The 19565-nt window shown below is 37.8% G+C and overlaps 1 protein-coding gene across 6 annotated transcripts in view; it reads left to right on the forward strand.

Moving 5' to 3' along the window:
* The first annotated feature begins 7629 nt into the window (after positions 1-7629).
* Positions 7630-19565, forward strand: part of LOC124159109 (armadillo repeat-containing X-linked protein 4-like) — a 117254-nt gene continuing 105318 nt past the window's right edge. For 3 of the 6 annotated variants that reach the window (XM_046534664.1, XM_046534662.1, XM_046534666.1), the window contains exon 1: positions 7630-8091. In XM_046534664.1, the coding sequence (XP_046390620.1) occupies positions 7987-8091 (105 nt within the window). In that variant the 5' untranslated portion in view covers positions 7630-7986. The remainder of the gene's footprint in view (positions 8092-19565) is intronic. The other 3 variants (XM_046534660.1, XM_046534661.1, XM_046534665.1) reach the window with 1 other exon arrangement.

Raw genomic sequence — 19565 nt, forward strand, 5'->3', positions numbered from 1 at the left:
TTAATCTTACAATGGGCAAACTAATAGGTATATTCCTAGGGTTGTTTATAAAGTGAAATGAGTGATAAAATGTAGATAAAGTGTTTAACTCCATTCCATCGGTCATCAACCACTTTCTTCCCTTATTTTTGTCAATCGGGACACAGTCAAAAACCTTCATCCGGCAAGAAAATAAAGGTACTTGAGCGACGGGGCACTATACACGATTTTTATGGTTTACACACGTTTTTCTATGAAAGGTCCATACTGCAATTCACTTATTCCACTGAGCGTCATGGATTGCAACCTGAGTTAGTACATAGGTGAATCTCATACTCTTAAATTCCGAAGTGTTACTTTCGGCTACGTCCAACGCGTCCTTTGCGTCGATTTCTCATTATGTTTGTTGCGACACGTCAAACAATGTCTACAGTTGGACATCCTGCCGGGTAGGCACACCTCTTGACACGCTCAAAGAGGAAACGTATAAGTCCTATATGAAAATGAAATCCAAGATCCAAGTTTCTTACTTCCAAGTTACTATCCTACTTCCATAGCAACGCCGGGTGGCCTGCTAGTACAGTAATGAAAGTTTGATAAGAATACTTTTACGTTTTTAATAAATACTGCCTCGTATGGAATATAGCTTCCAATCAGCAGAATGCCGAGAGAAAAATAATTCCCTTGCAATATGAGATAGTTAGGTACTAGACTCTACTCTAGGCATGAATTTTTTCCTCTATTTATAGTTATTTTCTCCGAAAGTGACGAAATATTGAAACAAACTAAAAAAGCTGAAAAAAATCTTCGTAGCGCAGTAGATTCGTTCGTTCTACATTCTGCCCTGAATTCGGTCACCTTGCGGCCTAACAATGCGGTAACCTCTTTTCTCGCCCTGACTTTCCCGACCTCATTTATCTCTATTTTCACAAAAATGAGCGATTTGTGTTCAACAACTCCCATCGGGATCCAACGAATGCAGTATCTTGACCCAAGTCCATTGCATTATTCATGCTAAAACATTTTCCACTGCCCACCAATTTTTGCCTTCTTTCACTTATATTTCTGTGCCTTCTTGTATTCCTATATCATCCAAATTCTTACGTTTTATTAAGTAGTATGAGTAATTGACCAGGACCTATGCAAATCCCTCTAAAGAATAATAGGATGACCACCCAGTCAAATCAGAAAATTCATGCATAATTTCAGGTTTTCCAGGGAAATTTTACAAAAATCGAGGTTAATATTGAGTCTTTATTGCTTAAGAATTCTAAAACATCAAGATTTACTTCATTGCTTTTAAATACTATTTTATATACTTAATTATATATTTATATAATAGTTTCAAGACTTACACTCAGTAGTATGTAAATATTATACTTAATTTATGAATATCTCAATTTGCCCCTCAATACTTTTGACTTCATTTTATGAATTTTATAGATAAATATATGTTTTCATAGAATTGTGCGAATCATTAGAAATCTAAAACATCAAGATTTACTTCAATCCTTTAAATAATATTTTATATACGCATTATTTTACGCTCCTAGTTTCAAGACTTACACTAAGTAATATGTAAATGTAATACTTAATTTATGAATATGTCAATTGGCACCTCAATACTTTCGACATCATTTAATGAATTTTATAGATACATATACGTTTTCATAGAATTGTGCTAATTAAATATTTTACTGAGCTAATGCACTTAATATTACGATAAACACATATTTGACGAGAAAATGGGTGTTGAACTGGCAAAATTTTATGTAAAATGAATTTAAAGGAAAGATTTTGAAATGCCAAGCTGGAGCTGAAACTCATGAATACTTCATTCATATGGATCGGGTTGGTGAGGTGGCTATAGTGTTGGCTTCCCATCCGGCGGAATCGGGTTCAAATTCCGGCAGTGGCAGAGAATTCTCAGAGACTGCCCGGTCCCTGCTTGAATATTGTATGGAGGGAATTTCAAGCGCAACACTCCGTCCGTCGGATGGGACGTTAAGCCGTGGTCCCCTTGGCGCCTTTCGTTAAGAGCAGGCTAATGCCGACGCCGGGTTTCTCTACACCCTTCATTCTATTCCCTTCCTCCAATTAATAGCCAATACCGAGTATCCAGAATTGGGATACATCCATTCGTATTGATAGTCTCGTTTTTAGAGTCAATGAAAAATTCATAGAGGAAAAAATCATTCACCTTGACCGGGGTTCGGACCCGGGTCTCCCGATTTCCGGTCGCATACTTTTGCCTGGTAAGCTACAGAGGCATCATTCACCCCTGTGGATGTCCGGGGGATCTGGGTTCGAATCCCGGTCAAGGCGAATGATTTTTTTTCTCTGCGGATTTGTCGCACAATTTGTGCATTGCGGGTGACTTCCGTAAAGTTATCACAGTGTCTAGTGCCGGTATCCTCAAAACTAAAAAAAAACAATGTTGGTAACAAATCTAAATAAAAATGGGGTATAGGTAATCCCGTTATGATAATGTAACGAATATCCGCGAAGTTATTGTTCCACCAACCCACAAAATAATGAATATCGATATGTCATGTTATTGAATTCTTTAGTCGACATATATTCACTAGAATACTGAGCTCTATTACACTTAAACTCCTAACTTTCTGCCTCATCGTAATAAGAATTTCACTTGGAACACAACTCAGCTATTCGTTTCACGTGATCAAATTTTTACGATACAGGTTGCTTCCTCATGCGATGATATTGGAATTAGAATTTTCAATTATAACACAATTTAAACGCATAACCAAAACGTACATGAAGAGGTCATTGATTTGCTGCTAATTAAAATGAGCTGATAGCTTTTCAGAGAAAAAGTATGAAATGAGATTTAATAATTAACAAATAAGGTCCACATTTACAATCTAATCTTCACCGGTCATAATAATATTTAATACATCGAGCGCGAAATTGGACGGTCTTAATTTGATACAGATGGATACACACAAAATATATACCTATAGATTATCCAATTATCGTGTTAATAAGTAATTAAAATAATAGTTCATCATAAATAAATATTCTAGGATTCATTGTTACTTTTTTCCTCAAGCCCAAATCCAGTAAATTTTGGTCTTCCAAAGTTAAACAGTATTTTAGACTTCTGTCTGGCTTGATCGATCTTTATTGTCTGACGATAATGAAATATGATGATAATGAAACCCCATCATTTAATCTGCCTACAAACCTGAAGCGAAAGGATTCAAACACTATATTTTTTATGTAGGTAGAGATTAGGCGTCACGGTTATTTAAATTAAACATTTGTATTAAAGAATATAAAAATCAGATGGTATTACTCAGCAATTTCTATTCACCAGCATATTTTCAGCCGGAATAGAATTTTCAAGGACCTTAAAAATGATGTAGGGTCAAGACCAAGGTCGATAGTGTCACACATTCAATTGTACAATTAACCAGTTTTTTACATTTTATCATGAATTTGAACCTTAATCTCGAATGCTATGAATACTCTGGCATGAACAATTTCTAATGCCGTCACTCACGAACATAAAAATACGAACACGGCGAAAAACTTAAAGTAATGGGTTATCATTTCATCAGTTACACTGACCATATTTCACAAGATTGTCATATCAATTGAAACAGTGGTATCTCCATTCTAGCGCAAGAACTTGAAAAAAGCATTAACCTGAAGAACATGAATATGCTAACAAAATTCACTAATTCTTGATTTACTTTGTGGTATTCCACTATAACTTTACCTGGATATCAGACAATTACTTATACCACTAAATAAATGGTATAAGTAATTGTCTGATATCTAGGTAAACTCATGAATATGATGACCAGCGATCAGTTGCCTGATAAAAACTAGAAGCTAACGCGATGAGAGCCCGAAAACTATGAAAAAAATCAACCGATCTGTTAGTTTGGTAACAATCCACAGCAAAAACGCTGGTACGAACGAAGTATTTTCAGGCGCCGCAACCAGGAAAACGGCCGATCCGATATATTGGCTCAAGTTAAACGATTCGTTCGCCACCAATGGCTCTTAATTGGCGACCAGGCACACAAGCGGGGCCGCATGGAATTCCCGTTCCACGAGAGGAGGGAGGCGCGCCAGCCACAGATTCGACCCATTCAACGTATGAGGGATTCATCGTCATTCCCGCGCGCATCAAATAGTTTCGGGGTCACAACCCTTTTCGTCCTACTTCACCCCGGTGGCACACGCGTGCATGGACCCTTTTTGAAAGCCCTTTTGTGCGACCACTCTTGCCATTAATGCTATCCCCCCTAGATTACTCACTCCCTCTACCCCTTCCCTCCTCCTATCTCCCTGTGTCCCTAGTCAATCCAAAACAAACCAGCCGCCCCTATACGCCGCCCCAACTCTCCCTCTACATAACTCTCTTTCTTTCCCCAAAACTCTCGTTTCCTCTCTCCTTCCACTGCCCTTCTCGTATCTCTCGAAGCTCTGAACTCCGCTTTCCAGGCGAGCACTCTCGCCGGCCCATATGCCCGCTATCCGACGACGCAATCCAGCGCTCTCTCTCTCTCGACCACTATCTATCCGCCCATTCATTTCGCCTCGGTCCTAAGGACGGGAGTGAAAGAGAGGGAGAGCGGGAAAGATATGAAGAAACACTCCAATATCTTTCATCTAGAAATCTATCTCCTTCTCTCTACTCAAAACCTTTCCCGCAAAACTTAATTCAATAATCAAATAGTAATCCAAACTTTAATACCCAATAGAATTTTCGGGTGGTTTTCCTCTTTTTTTCTTAAATATTTTTTGGTTTATTATTCATTAAATGTTATAAAATGACAAAATGTAAAATTATTATGTTAAAAAAGCCTTATTAAAAGACATATTTACGTTTTCATGCTTCGATTCAATTCAACATGATAACCGAAACTGTATTATCTACTGTAGTAAGCTATTTATTTATGTATATATGTAATTCACTTATAATGAATATGTTATCAACTGCATTATGTATGTAATTTTCTCACCACTTATGTACAATTTGTGATCTTAGGGGTATTGTACCCAGAGTAAATAAATATTATTATTATTATTACTCATGCTCCCCAAAATTTAAACAACAACCTTGTCATTCAATAAACATTATCGTAGAACTGAATTCCGAAGATGTGATTTTTTCGAGACAGTAGAGTTTGAGATTGTTTCTGATAACGCGAAGTATACCCTCCTGAGAGAAAATTCTGTGAGATTTGAAGGAATAATTCTTCAGTGTGGTTTTCAGTAGTTGAACTCAATTACTCAAATTACGAGAATTATTCATTCAGACTCTACACCAGGAAAAACTCTACTTTCTAAATTGTCATTTTTTCACTCAGGAGAGTCTGGACATGTCAATTTTTAGTTTACGCACTAGCTATATCCTGTTAAAAGAAAGCAGTTTGCGATATCCCAATACATTGTGATAATTCCTTTAGTTCCGCAGTAGAAAGGGGTGGGGAAAAACTTGCGACCTACAATAAGCATTTGATATGCAATGCCAAAGATAATTTTTTTTCATTGAGAGTGGATAAAAGATTAATATTGTGGTTTACAGTAAACCAGCTTCCAGTGCTACTGCATTGCTACTGAAATCATTGCAATAATTGGAGATTAATTAAAAGAGTACTTTTTTAAATGGTCACAAAAATATCGACCGCGAATCGTAAATCTTACCCAAATAACTGACTATTGTAGAAAATAAAGACACCCTCAGTGCCCCTTTCACCATTACCCCTTCAGGAAGACATAAAATAAATTTAAACGCAGAGAAGAACAATTCGCGCAAATTCCATGGCCTTGTTAGCTAATTCGGTAGCAGAAGCGTATTGGCCTTTACTGGCCAAATATTCGCTGTCATTGGAGGACGATTAGTGTTTAATTAGTTTAATTACTACATAAACCTAATGATATGACTTGGGTAGCATCCTCTGGTCCTCCGTCCGCCAAGCTTACGAAAGCTTGGCCGCTAAAGCACTAAACGCAGCAGCAGCTAATGAAAGCAGATGAACATTTCAGTGAAAAACTTAATTATCATAATGAATTTCAGAGTTTCTTGCAACTGAATTACTTTGGAATAATTGAAAAAATAACCAAGCACTTAAAATACAAGTTTATTACGGCAATAACCCACAAAATTGTGTCATTTTCACGCGGTCAAAAGGTAGTTCGGTTCCGTTAGTAAAAAAACCAAGTTACTTTTGGATTGGGAACCATATTACACATACTTTACAGTTCTCATTTTAGCTGGCACCTACTCAGGTTGGATCGCCACATTTCCATGAGATTTTTTTATTAATGTACGTACTTGATTATGATTTTTTTTTTAGTTTTTAACATTATATAGTGCGTGACTCCAACATTAATTATGGGTAACAAAGTAGATATCACTGTTTCCTCTTCTGTTTTTTCGAACTTGGAGTGATTTGAATTAAGTTTCAACATATACATGCACGTTAACCTGAAGTCATAAGGATTTGAATCATAACTAGGGGTAAATTTAGTAATTTTTAATTATTTTTTCCTTTTAATTATTTATCATCAACAACATCCTACTCCCTGCCTTATCTCGTCTATAAATTGGCACGAAAAACCAATAGGATTGCAATTGGGAAAGTGGAGGACCCAACCAGGTTGCAATTCCGAAAGGACTTATTTTCCTTTCCTTTCGTCCTATCTGTATTCGCCAAGGAAATCGAAAACCAACTGGACACACAAACATTTCGGGCCTTCTCATACGTATTTCATGTCCTGGGCCGTAGACAACCATTTTATCTGAGGAGGAGAAACATCCTCAATGAAGGATGAGATTATAATTAACAGTTACGCACCTTCCACTAAAATTTTCATCCACTTTGATGGCCTTACTTCATGTAGTGTATTGAATGAATAAATATTAATTCTTTTTCTTTGCAATTTAAGACTTCTCATCACACCACACCATCCATGCACTATCAAATTCAATATCTCCGCCGTTTTCTTCATCCCCATTACAGGACTGATGGATATAGCTTAATCCCCTACCTCTATGAGATTTTATTTAAGATTTATCTATCTTCCAAAAACATTTTCAACCACTATGGTGACCCTACTTCATGGATTGTAATGAATTAATATTTGTTATTTTTCTTTGCTGCTTAAGACTTTTCTTCACACTCCTCCTTCCATAAACTATTACATTCAGTATCTCCACTCTTTTTATCATCTCATTCCCAGGACTGATACGTACAACCCAATCTCCCTACCTCTATGACCGCGACACCTTCGTTCACTCCGACCCTGGATCCACACACACATAAAAAAACAAGCGAGATACACACTCCGCACACTCGTACCCCACTCCTTCCTCGGCACGCAGGCGCAAATCCTCACTCACACCCCTTCTCTTTACTCTCCCTCAAACTCAAACTCTTCCCCCCCTCAAATCTTCCCACTCCACTCCGTTTCGGTAACGTAGGGTAAGTCCTACGTGCATCCCCTCCACGAACCCTACCCCGACTGACTCCTTCCACCCCTCACCGTGTCTCCCGCTCACCCAAAAGGTTCCCTCTCCCCTGGTAGCCCTGATATCCCTCTCCTACACCCTCCTCAGAGAAGAGGACCTCCCCTCAGCGAGGGCTATATAAACGCTTCGACGCCCCGCTACGAACCACCACTGCTACAGGAGAGAGAGAGAGAGGATATAACTGTCTTCTGGGTTGGAAGTTTGAGGGATTGAACAGCACGCGCGTTAAAAAGACCGACGCGGAAAGCAGCACCTCGCCACCAGCAGGACTGGTCATCAGGGTCCTCGCCGGTTTCAAACGCGGTGTTCCGCCGATAGTTAACTGGGAGGGAGTCATACAACTCGCGCGAGCGAGGAAAAAGTTTCTTTATCTTTCTGGGAGGGACTGAGAAACCTTCCGCGCAAAATATTTACCAGGGAGGGTATTCTCTTTTGAGGGTAAAAAAATCAACTTTCGTCCACTTCGAAAGCAAGAAGAGAGTCGACTTGCGAAGATGGTGACGATGGCAGCAACAGGCGGTGGTGCCCGGGGACTGTGGACCCTGGCGGTGGCCTTCGCGACCACGGCTATCTTGGTGACCGCTCAACCTCTAACAAGGGTAAGGGATTAAAAAAAAAAGAGAGAAAATAAGTTCGGCAAAGTTTTCGCCCGAGTTTCATCGGGTGGATATCGCATTGAGCAATTTCTCTGTCCGTGCACCTGTTCACAACCTGTTGATGGTGTGGTGTCCGCACATCCTTCTATTCATGTGTGACGCGAGAGCCGCTCTTCGCTCCCTCTTCATTTTCATTTTGATGGCAATTTTCGCGAGTATTTCAGGGTAAAAAAAATATTTTATACCGATAATAACGCTCTGACATTTTTACGCAACCGATTCTCAACTATGTTGCTACTTAAAAAATTAGTAAAACCAGATCTGGGGCTCGCTCTGTTTTGGTATTCAGGGATGTTTACCGATTTTTGCTCACACAGTTGACTCAAGCTCGAATTATTGCACCAAGATTGTACGCACTACAGTTAAAAAAAAATTATCGCAGTATAATAACGCTGCTCAACCTCCAAGATTTTACGTACTATATTTAGAATAATTAATGTCACCTAAAAATGTTTTCAAACCTCATATGAAGGGCAGTTTCCTTTCCGAGATGAGTTACTTCTATTATTTTATTGCGAAAGAAATTGGAATAATTTTTTTGTTTTCCTTCATTATTCACAGGGTATTTTAGCCAAAAAATTGACATAATAGAAATGCGCTAAGATTTAATGCAAGAATTTCCCAAAAAATAGATTCCTGAAAACGCTGTTAAAGGAAATTGAGGAGGAACTCCCCATGAAAAATGAGGAAAACGTTACATTCAAACTCGGGTCACCATGCATTAGTAGAAAAGAATGCTGATATGATCTCAATGAAGCAGGTGAAACGTAGCTAATTATTTAAAGTGCCCCTAATAATATATGTTTGAAGACTAACAGCTAAGTAAGGTTTCACGTTTCTGCCATAGCAGTTTGTATGCAGACGCTGTTTCATTCGGCACATCTCTTGCACGAAATCTGTGTTGATTTATCAATATTCTAGCATAGAACAATATACGAAGGAGAATACGCTTTACCCCTTTGAGTGCCAACACATTTTCTAGGTTCTATGCCAAAAGTGCCGAGGCATTTTTGCTGATTTTGCAGTAGGTTAGGGAAAAAAATTAGGTCTCAAAAACAAGTAAAGGTATATGTTCAAAAACTTTAGGAAATCTTTAATATCTGTGGTTTCACCTTTTTATTATATTATTTGACGAATTTTTGGTAATATGAGTTAATTTTTATAACTTGAAGAAAATATTTAATGTTGAAATAAAACGAATATTGACAATTGTAAGATTAGTTAATTATCAGCATCTAAGAGTGGTGACATTGCATGAGGAGCGTGATAGCGCTCCTGGCACTTTTCGCTAGAGATAAGAGGAGCACGATAGCGCTCCTCGACACTCTAAGGGTTACAAATGTATTTCGAGTCGCGAAGGGAAAATATTTTTGAAAATAGCAACAAAAACGTGGTAGGATAATGGAACGCGCATTTACCCAGTGGTTTGCAATGCTTTGCCACAACTGAAAATTTTCGGGTGTGAATCCGAGACCTTGTTTCCAGAAAGTCAAAGGGATGGTCGAATAGAATAAACCACACGAAACATAGAGCTGGCTGAGGGTCTCAGAGTTAATTACGAAAGGGAAAACCGCATTCAGGCAGTTTGAATTCTCTAATCAATTATTCAGCGCTCTCCAGAGGTGAAATTCAATCCGTTAACCCGCTAACTACATTCCATTTGACATTTTCCGCCGCATCGAAACCTCGGAAAAGCTTTTTTCCAACCACAAATTCACAAACTTCTTCAACCAATTTTAAATTTCTACATCTCACATCGTCCGTTGAAAAGTATGCATTGCACATTTTCCTGCTCTAAAACTACTATTGTAGGTTTTATTTACCCTTTGAGTGATATTCTGTTATTATTTTTCATCAGCTGAAAATGTTATCGTCCATCCCTGAGATGTCTACCTTCATAATTCAACTCGGTTGCCATCCGATGCCTATCCCCGTCACTCAATTACGCTAATTCTCATCGGAATTCCTTGGCCTTGGAAGATTAATTTGAACCCATAGTTTCCATCTGCAAAAACCCCCTTCATTTGACACATGTATTTTTTAGAGCCTGCTATTCCCCAAAATTTCGAGATTTAAACAGGAACAGCTTCATTGGAAACAGCCAGGAAGGGATAACAAATGCAAAGAATTCTAAACCTTTGCTTGCGATACGACTAAGTAAAACTTTGGGATAGATTCAAAATTTATTTACTATACATAGAATAAACCGACAACCAAGGTTGATTTACGGCAGTGACGAGGAAAAGCTTACCTCAACTGTACCTCCGCTTATCTACGCTCTCATACTCAGAAATAGCAATGAGATAAGGCTTCCCGGAGACTAAGATGAAGAAATCCTAAATTTGAATGTGATTTATGGGAAAAGCTCACTGTAAAATTTCATACTAACTATCAGGATCCGATATTTGATGTTTATAAAACGTCGGATGAAGCCAGTCTAATCCATCAAATCAATATTAAGGATGATTTTAGAGCCAATTCGCTCTTCGTTCATGTATCCTCTATTCAATCGTCCCTTGTGCAGCTACTTTTGAAGGAATGAAACACTTTCATGACTATTTTATATAGGCTTAGGCCACCTTAAATGATAAAGATCCTTTTAATACTGAGATTTCTTCTTCACTATTTCTGCTACCGTAATGAGAATAACGAACTTTCCAATACAGCGTGCGTTTTCGCAGAAATATAAAGTTATTGAGAACTTAGTTTTCTCGTTGTAACTTCAACGGAGTATCTCGGTGGCGTAAACACAATTTCGGGAGCATTGCAGTGAACCTTTTCTCGCGAAAAAAGATTTATTTACACTCAAATTTCAAAAATGTGTTGAAAGAAGTCATTTCATTCCTCACCATATTCCGAAAAATTACCACTTGATATTCTGACTCTGAGGAGCGGAATTATAGGACTTAAAAGTGAGCCGCTTGAGAGCATTAATCAAAACGCGATAAAAATGTGAAAATTCCACTGTCATCTCCAGTCCCTGAATTCTTGATAATACAGAAATGCATCATTTGGCATCATTGCGCTGTGTCATGAGTGATAGTGGTCCATAGGGCTAACTATGAAGATACTACAGAATAGATGTTGAAATATCCTGAAATATAATGAAGAACATTGGATTACAATAGAAGAAAAAATTAATAAAATTAACAGACTTAAGTAGCAACAAATGATAAAGCCGTGTGAAAATCCTTATAAATTGAAGTATCTCAGCCAATTGGAAAGGAAACGGAGTGAATTTTTCCACAGACAGAACAATTTATAAAAAGGTGACCAGAAGAGGATATAAATAGCTACTAGCGAAGAAATCAAATATCTTAAACTTAGGTTTCGACAACACATAGAGATGATTGGGTACAATGCTCAATGAACCGAAAAATGCCAGATTCTAGGCTAAGTAATCCATTCAGTGGTTTTATTACTCTTGATACTGCTCCACCGCGGGAGATATTTTCTCATTTGAAATTGACCCACAGCTTCGCAACCCTTCCTCTCTTCCTTTCACTGTGTTAAGTCGGAAGCGACTGCATTCATAAGTATTTCCGACGAACTCCGGGTAACGTCGATCAAAACCTACATTAATTACACGTTCAGACCCGTTAGGCCTGCAAAACCCCTTGATCTGGCTTTACCAGATACTGTAAGCAAGTTTCAATCCTGGAATTCAAGTGAAATTATCTGTGCAGCGACCCTTTCCTCAGAGTGAAGGTTACACCCCTATTAAACAACGGAAATAACAGAATTCGCCCTTAGTCAATGAGTAAATGAAACGCTTACTCAGAAGTAAAATTAAATAACGTCGTATCTGGTTTGTTTTCTAGCCTACAATTGTGTTTAGTGAACATTTCGTCTACATAACGACTATTCCCCGAACCGCTCAATGAGGGAGGAATTTGTTATATATCCTGAAAAAATAAAAAAAGGGAAGAGAAAAGGTAATAAATATTACAGTAGAAATAATCATAATACATCTGAATTAGCACAAAAAATTATAATTTAAGGCAAGAAAAAATTTCAATTCATTATTTGAAAAACTACAATCACTTAATTCGCACAAATCGACCGGATCAATTGAGAAGGGTTCTGGTTTAACTCCATCTCAAGGATAATATTTGTGATTCCTCTAAGAAATTATTTCACTTCGGTGACTTTTTTACGTTTACCACATGCCACAAATTTTAAGAGGCATATACTGCCAATGGTCAAAAATGACTTCTTACGTCTACAAGTTTTAGTCCTGTAACCTTCACGTCTTTTTTACCGCGTTATCGACATTTCACTAATATTTTCTCTGGCACTTCACATTAGATATTTTTCTCTCTTAAACGAAGGAACCGCTTCTTATCTGGAAATTGTTTATCGGGAGCAGGTTTTAGGCGGTACAAGTCTCCAGTGCATAGGAAAATCGATTTGAGGGAAAAATAAATAATCATTATAAAAATTACTAGTGTAAAGTGCGGATTTCCTATGTGTTTAGGCTAAAGGAATAGTTCGGTAAAGTGAAACCCCGGCGTCGTGCATATTGAAATGTAAAAATATAGAAAAACTAAGATGGAAATACAGTGATAGATTGCTGAATAACGACTGAAAATTATCTGGTCATGAACACATTCCTTCGGTACCGTATTTTTATCTTAAAATTGTATAACGGCAGCAGATTGAAGGTAGGACAAACCTCCACTTCTTAGAAAAATCGATTTGAGCGAAAAGTGTTTTGTGTGGAAGACCTATGCATGTAGTCCTCAGCAAAGTTTGGTAAAGTGAAACCCTTTACTTCGTACATATTGAAAATTTCGAAAAAAAAAAAAAAACGAAAGTGGAAATCTGATAGATTGCTGAATGACTGAAAATCATCTGGTCATGAACACACACTTTCGGTACCGTTTAGCTGTGTAAAAAATTGTTTAACGGGAGCATTTTGAAGGCGGTAAAGCCTCCACTACATATGAAAATCGCTTTAAAAAAATGATCCCTGTAAACGTAAAAAGTGCAGAATTCCTATGTTTGAAGAACCAAGGTACAGTTGGGTAAAGTGAAAACCTGACATTGTACATGTCGAAAACATAGAAGTATAGGGCGTTGGAAAAAAAAGGGATGAAATCTAATGATAGTTTGCTGAATGGCTGAAAATAATATAGATATGAACACACACCTTAGGTTTTTCACCTGAAAATTGTTTATTAGAGCAAGTTGAAGGTGGTACAAGCCTCGATTGCATAGAGAAATTGTTAATTATAAAAATTACAAGTGTTGAGAGTGGAATTCTTATGTTAAAAGATCTAAGGAATAGTTTGGTAAAGTGAAACATTCACATCGAGCAGATCGAAAACACAAAGTTAAAAAAAACGAAGATGGAAATGATAGATTGCTGAGCGACTAAAAATGATCTAGTCATGAACACACACCTTCGGTTTTCTTCACAAAGAGCGTGGAATCACCACCATATTCCCCTTGTCCGTGCTTTGCGGGGGTCACGCCACTCGTTTCGCTGCGACATGAAAGTAAACGAGAGAGGCGGAGTCGTCGCCGACAGGGGCCCAGATAAGGCGGGGGCAAAGTACGGGGGCGGACACTCTAAGCTCTAAGGGCGGTTCGTGATCCGAATCGCGGCCATCAAAAATTGGCACAAGAGCGCCGGCCACGCTTTCATTCCACCAAAAAATGTAGCACACGTTAAAACGTTCATTTACTTGTACAGTTTTCTTTTTTGAGCAGAAAGTTTCACGTTTTGAAACCTGGATCTACAGGGAAGGTACGTACAGTAAAAGATTGATTCACAGTAAAAAATTTTAGACTATTTCTTACGACAATGAAAATCATCGAAGACTTCCATTCCGTACCGGAAAACCACGTCCTTCAAGGACGCACTTCCTCTGTATCTGCAGGCGGCATGAAGCGAGCTGAGAGGAAATCTATGATAGATTGGATCATATGATAGATTAGATGGACCTTTAGATGTACGATGCATTACGAGGGAAACTCTAAATCATAAATTCGGAAATAGTTGAACAGCTAATTATTAGGCTTTGTTTAAAATTTTTGGTCATTTTGAAACGAAAAAATCTCGATACCAAATGGAAGTTTTTGATAATTTTTCCTATCATAGAACAAGTAATATATATTTTTACTGTGGTTAAAATTGTATCTCACAGGGAGATACATATTTTCATCAATTCATGGTCATCCAATTACAAATCATTGTCTTGCACTTTAAAATAATATGTCCAGCGGTATTACCTTATTAATATAAACGCATTAAACCCGCATTTGAAGGACCCTAGATCGAGTCCAGAATAAGCGAATATTTTTTTCTCAATGAAATTTTAATAACACAATCTAACTATATTACACGAACCCGAAACCGGTTGTTATTGAACTTAAAATTATCATACTCTTGTGTTTTTTCATTACATTCAAATTTTAAACACGGAGAATAAATAACAATAAAAACAAACACGTTAAAATTTAATAAGAGTTTTCCTAAACTCTGCATTGTGTTCAAACATAGGCTATAGTATGCAACCCTTGTTCGGTGGCGTAACTATGTGGGGGATGAGGGGATGTATACCCCCCCCCCCCCGTCAAAGCCTCAGAGAAATTAAAAAATTATTTGATAATATTGTCTGGATTTGATTTATAATAACTGCATCTGATAAAAGTTAAATTTTAGGTGACAAAATGATGTAAAAAGCATTTTCAGGCACGCTATTTTTCAAACATTATCCTGAAATCCCTGTTTCCTGGAGGGGTTGCCCCCAATAACCCCCTTCGCCCCCCCCCCCCCCAAAGCCCCCTTATCCCCCCCAAAGCTCCCTCATCCCCCCAAAGCATATCCCTAGTTACGCCTCTGCCCAAATTCATTACCTTTATGCTAGAATGGAAACAACTTTCTTCACAAAGAGCTTCGCTTTGGGGCAAACTCTTTCGTCAACAATTAAAACAACGCTGGCGAAAATTTTTGAGGATGATATATCCCCATTTCTGTATACATGCGCATAGAAAAATATTACGCGGCGAGAGAATGGAGACAGGTTAGAGTTTTACATCATGCCAACAAAATAGGAGGAGAAAAAAGGAAGGGAAAACAGCACACATGCCCCAATAGGTCCTAACGCTCAAAGCTGACAAATTACGTAAACATAGGCGCGTCAGTCGACCAGAAACTTATTCTTGCCCCCACGAAACAAAGCGTGCCCTTTGACACGCAACATTTCCATCACATCAACGTTAGATTTCACCTTTTTTGGAGTTCACATATCACATATTGCCGCCAAGGAAAACTACAAGTAGTTCTCCAAGGGAACATTAGGCAGCATTCGTGTAACATAAAAGGTATTAATTAAATTCCGCGCTATCTTCGTCTTTATCATATTAAAAGTGCCTTAATTACGCAAGGATACAGATATATAGTAAGGTATGACAGAGGAAAGAGAGTAATTGGATGAGATAGCGACCATCGCATTAATTTTACCTAAAATCCAATCTCCAACTCCGCGACATGCTGTCGACTCCATGCTGGGAATTGTGTAGGCAATTACTGCTTATTTCGTGTTCCCAAACGACATCCATTCTTAGACTTTACGCCGACAATATGCACGCTAAACCAGGGGCGGAAGGACGTATTTTAGTGGGACTAACGGGTCACAAAATGTGCGGGGCAACAAATTCGCAGCGTAGCCATTTTTAGGTGACATTTGAGACCCACTATAGCAACACAATAATTCCTTCTGTTAAGCCAGATATAAAATCCCAAAAGGTTTACAGCATTATCCTGCTAGAAAAAAATCCCAAAGAGTAGTTTTATTCTCATGAAAGGTAAATTCATGAGGTGATATAAATCGGTAGGATAGCATTCAACCGAATTTCAACAGTTTAGGATCGACGGGAGGGAAGTACAATTGCGTAATATAACACTTATTAAGATATGTGAGGAAAATATTATGCGTATTTTTATGAACCTACTTTATTGCATCACAAGCTCTAAAGTATATCTTGCTTACACTTCATGAATAAATATCAATGAGCGAATATTTCCAGTAAATATTAGTCCAAAACTACAAAATTTTCAAGCAAATTGATTTTATCGAAAAAGCATTTTTTGATAACATCCCAATTTTTTTCTTGCTCGTAAAACGCGCAATTTTTATGAGATGCACGCAAAGATATTCATCCACATTCCAGATCGTATCAATATATTCTCCTATTTGAAATAGTGCCGCGTTTCATTTGTCAGTGATAGATATGAATGAATATCCACGAAGGATATCAAATACACTTTTACACCACATGTAGTGAAGATCATTTACACACATAGTTTACTCTCTTCACTTATTCCTCGTTGTTATCTGTTAAATTGTTATCTGTTGTTGTTATCTGTTACCTTAAACATTCGGCAAGTGTTATTTTGCTACGTGAAACGATACCTTACTCGGAAAATTATTCCCTCCCTTCTCATCTTCGTACAGCTGAGACATAGCTACTTCCAACGAAAGCAATTAGGACCAATCATCGAGGCGTATCATTTTTCAATGCGTTATACATATCCTTAGAAACCTAAGGTGTATCAGACGAGGAAGCAGAGAGCGTTAAAAAATTGAGACATTAAGATAGCGTCTGAAAGGCTCTTGAAAATCAAATCATCGACTTCATTAGCCTTGGATTAGGATTTCACGCTTATTTCAGTATTCATTGTTAGAAGAAACAGTTTCAATAGTGGTTCAAAATCTGGTGCAAAATTGTCTCTCCCTTACAATGATCAGTAGCTATATTAAGTATTGGAAAAACGTATATTCAAATACACTTAATAGAAAGGAAGAGCTTCATTCATATTAAACCTATGCAGAGTTTCTGGTATATATTTAGCATGTAAAATGAAATTTTAGTACGATGTTTTTACAGAAGCGTAATAGTCTCCCTTTTCTATTTCTCGTGTAAGCTATAGTGCGGAGTTTTCAAGACCGTAACCCAACGTCTCGTTCGCATGGAAGGTATGACGGGTAACAAAAATTCAGCGGACTCCCGTGAACAACTCACAGTTAAAAATAGCGGAGGACAATGGAATTCATTGATGGTATCTCGCAACTCCACCATTTTTTCAAACTAGCATCGATGTAATCGAGAAAAACAGTCCCGTTTGCGCTAACCTCTGGCTCACCTTTACCAGTTAAAGTTATTAAGTTCTCATACAGTAAAATATCTAAAGACGAGTGAAACGAGTGAAAATTGTGCATATTTTATGCGGATATTCTACCACATCAGTCGTGGAACATTTTATGCACTGATCGATGAAATCTGCACGTAATAAAGAAGCAAAAGCTTAGGGATTATGACACACAACAGTAAAAACAGGCCTATCAGCTGAAATATTTCCACTTTAAGATCAGATTGTCAAAGAATAGAAGGAGATGCGAAACATAACAGGAGCGAAGATCAAAAATTTCTTATTTTACCCTGAACAAAAGGAAATCCAAAACGGGAAGCAATCTGCAGGAAAGTGCTCAGAGCCAAACGATATTAAATTCTGATTCAATAACATTTTGGCCAAAGACCTCGAAAATATGTTGCTTAAGAGAGATATGTGGTTTTTTAAACAGAAATACAGGCTGATTTGATGAAATAATTCCGTTCCGCAAATCGGAGCGTTTTTCCGTTTTTAGCGGAAGTTTTTTCCTGCAATATTGCCTTAGGGCCATCCAAATAACAGGGCCGTAGAATAGTGTCAAGGAGATAAGGAATGCTTAAATAATCTCATGATTTAGGGAACGAGTTTAATCAGTTATGTGAAATAAGAAGGTAACGTAATTTAATTTAAGCTACTAATCTGTTCTCTAATAACATAGGGTTCGGTACCGCATGCAGGCATTTGGGGAAAATATACATTATTTATGATCATTGTGTGAAATCATTTTTACTGTACATAGTTCACTAAATCGGCTTGTATGGGGAGGAATGGTAAAAATTGGCTATCAATCCAAATCCAATGAACAGGTTGTATGAAGTCATACCAGGCAGTATTTGTACGCACCCTACCGCCATGCGCTAAAACACTTGAATTTGAATTTATGAATTTAAATCAGAAACTAGAAATCCTTCATCGCGTCACAGTTTAGATGAATTCTGAACTGAATACGTAGAGTATGCCTATTTCGAGCTTTTTCGGAGGAAGGTGTGATTAGAGAATTTGGTCAATGCATTTTTGTAATCATCAAATAAAAGTTTAATTTCGATTTTTTAGCTTCAAAATTTTCAATCAAATGCCAAACTTGAATAATATTACACCAAGATAAACCAGAAACAATTTTTTGCCCGCACGAAAAAATTTAGGCCAAGTTAACTCCATATTGAGTCACGGAAACCACACCCCCCCGCATAATACAGACCCCTGATACGCATTTCAGAATTCTCTTTTTGGCAAGGGTTCTAGAACGTACATGTTAAGAATAGAACGAGCTTAAACCGGGAAAATATTATCACCGTTCAAAAAATGGTATCAAAGTGGTTATTCCTTTACGACAGCAAATTTTATTTTGGCTGGTCATTATCTTAACAATCAGAATAAATCTTCAAAAACATCTTAAAACTTCTCAATTCTTGCACGCAAATGCTAGAATAGGGGGAAAATTTTGATAATATGGCTAAAATGTGAGATTTATCTTGGATTATGCGCATCAAATCAGACACACATTGAATTGTGTGACATTTTATTTTCATTTGCACATAAAAACCTATACATCTACACATTTTGATTGATGCATACAACGCCGATATTCAGTGCCAATAAGGAATGAAGTGTGACCTTTAAGCCTTAATACCAGAGGTATGTTCCTCTCAACGAATTCAGGTAGCCATCGTTAATTAAAATTTGACCCAAACTGGAATCGTTAGCTTTCATGGATCCCAGAATTCGGGGAGGACCCTCCACACGAATGACTAAAAAACTGAAAGGTTAAGGACATTATCCTGGCAGTTGATCGAATTCCTGACCACTTCATCAAAACTTGGTTAACTCGACCTCTACATCGTCTGACTCTGGAGAGTAAGCACTCGCCGCGAATTGGTAGCGTTTCCAAAACGATGTTGAAGGTAACGTCACTCAGATACGCTAAGGGTCATCACCGTTGAGGGACAGCGATATAACCCAGAGAAATTAACTCATCTGTTCGTGATTAAAGGCATGAAAAAAACACAACCCTCCCATGGCTAGGTTGAAAAAGTTTTTCTGGGTGTCTAAGAGGTTCCCTGGGCATGCAAACACGATTATTTGTGTTTGGAATATAATGAAGTGTCACAGAAACTTTCGCGAACACTTATTACACAACTTACGCCGTCTCTAATCCGGGCTGATTCGATATACCTAACTCGATACTCAAGGAGTGACGTTTTCTAAACAGATAAAAGCTTTTCATTTTCAAAGGGGG

This window comes from Ischnura elegans, chromosome 5 (genome assembly GCF_921293095.1).
Source record: "Ischnura elegans chromosome 5, ioIscEleg1.1, whole genome shotgun sequence".
NCBI lineage: Eukaryota > Metazoa > Arthropoda > Insecta > Odonata > Coenagrionidae > Ischnura > Ischnura elegans.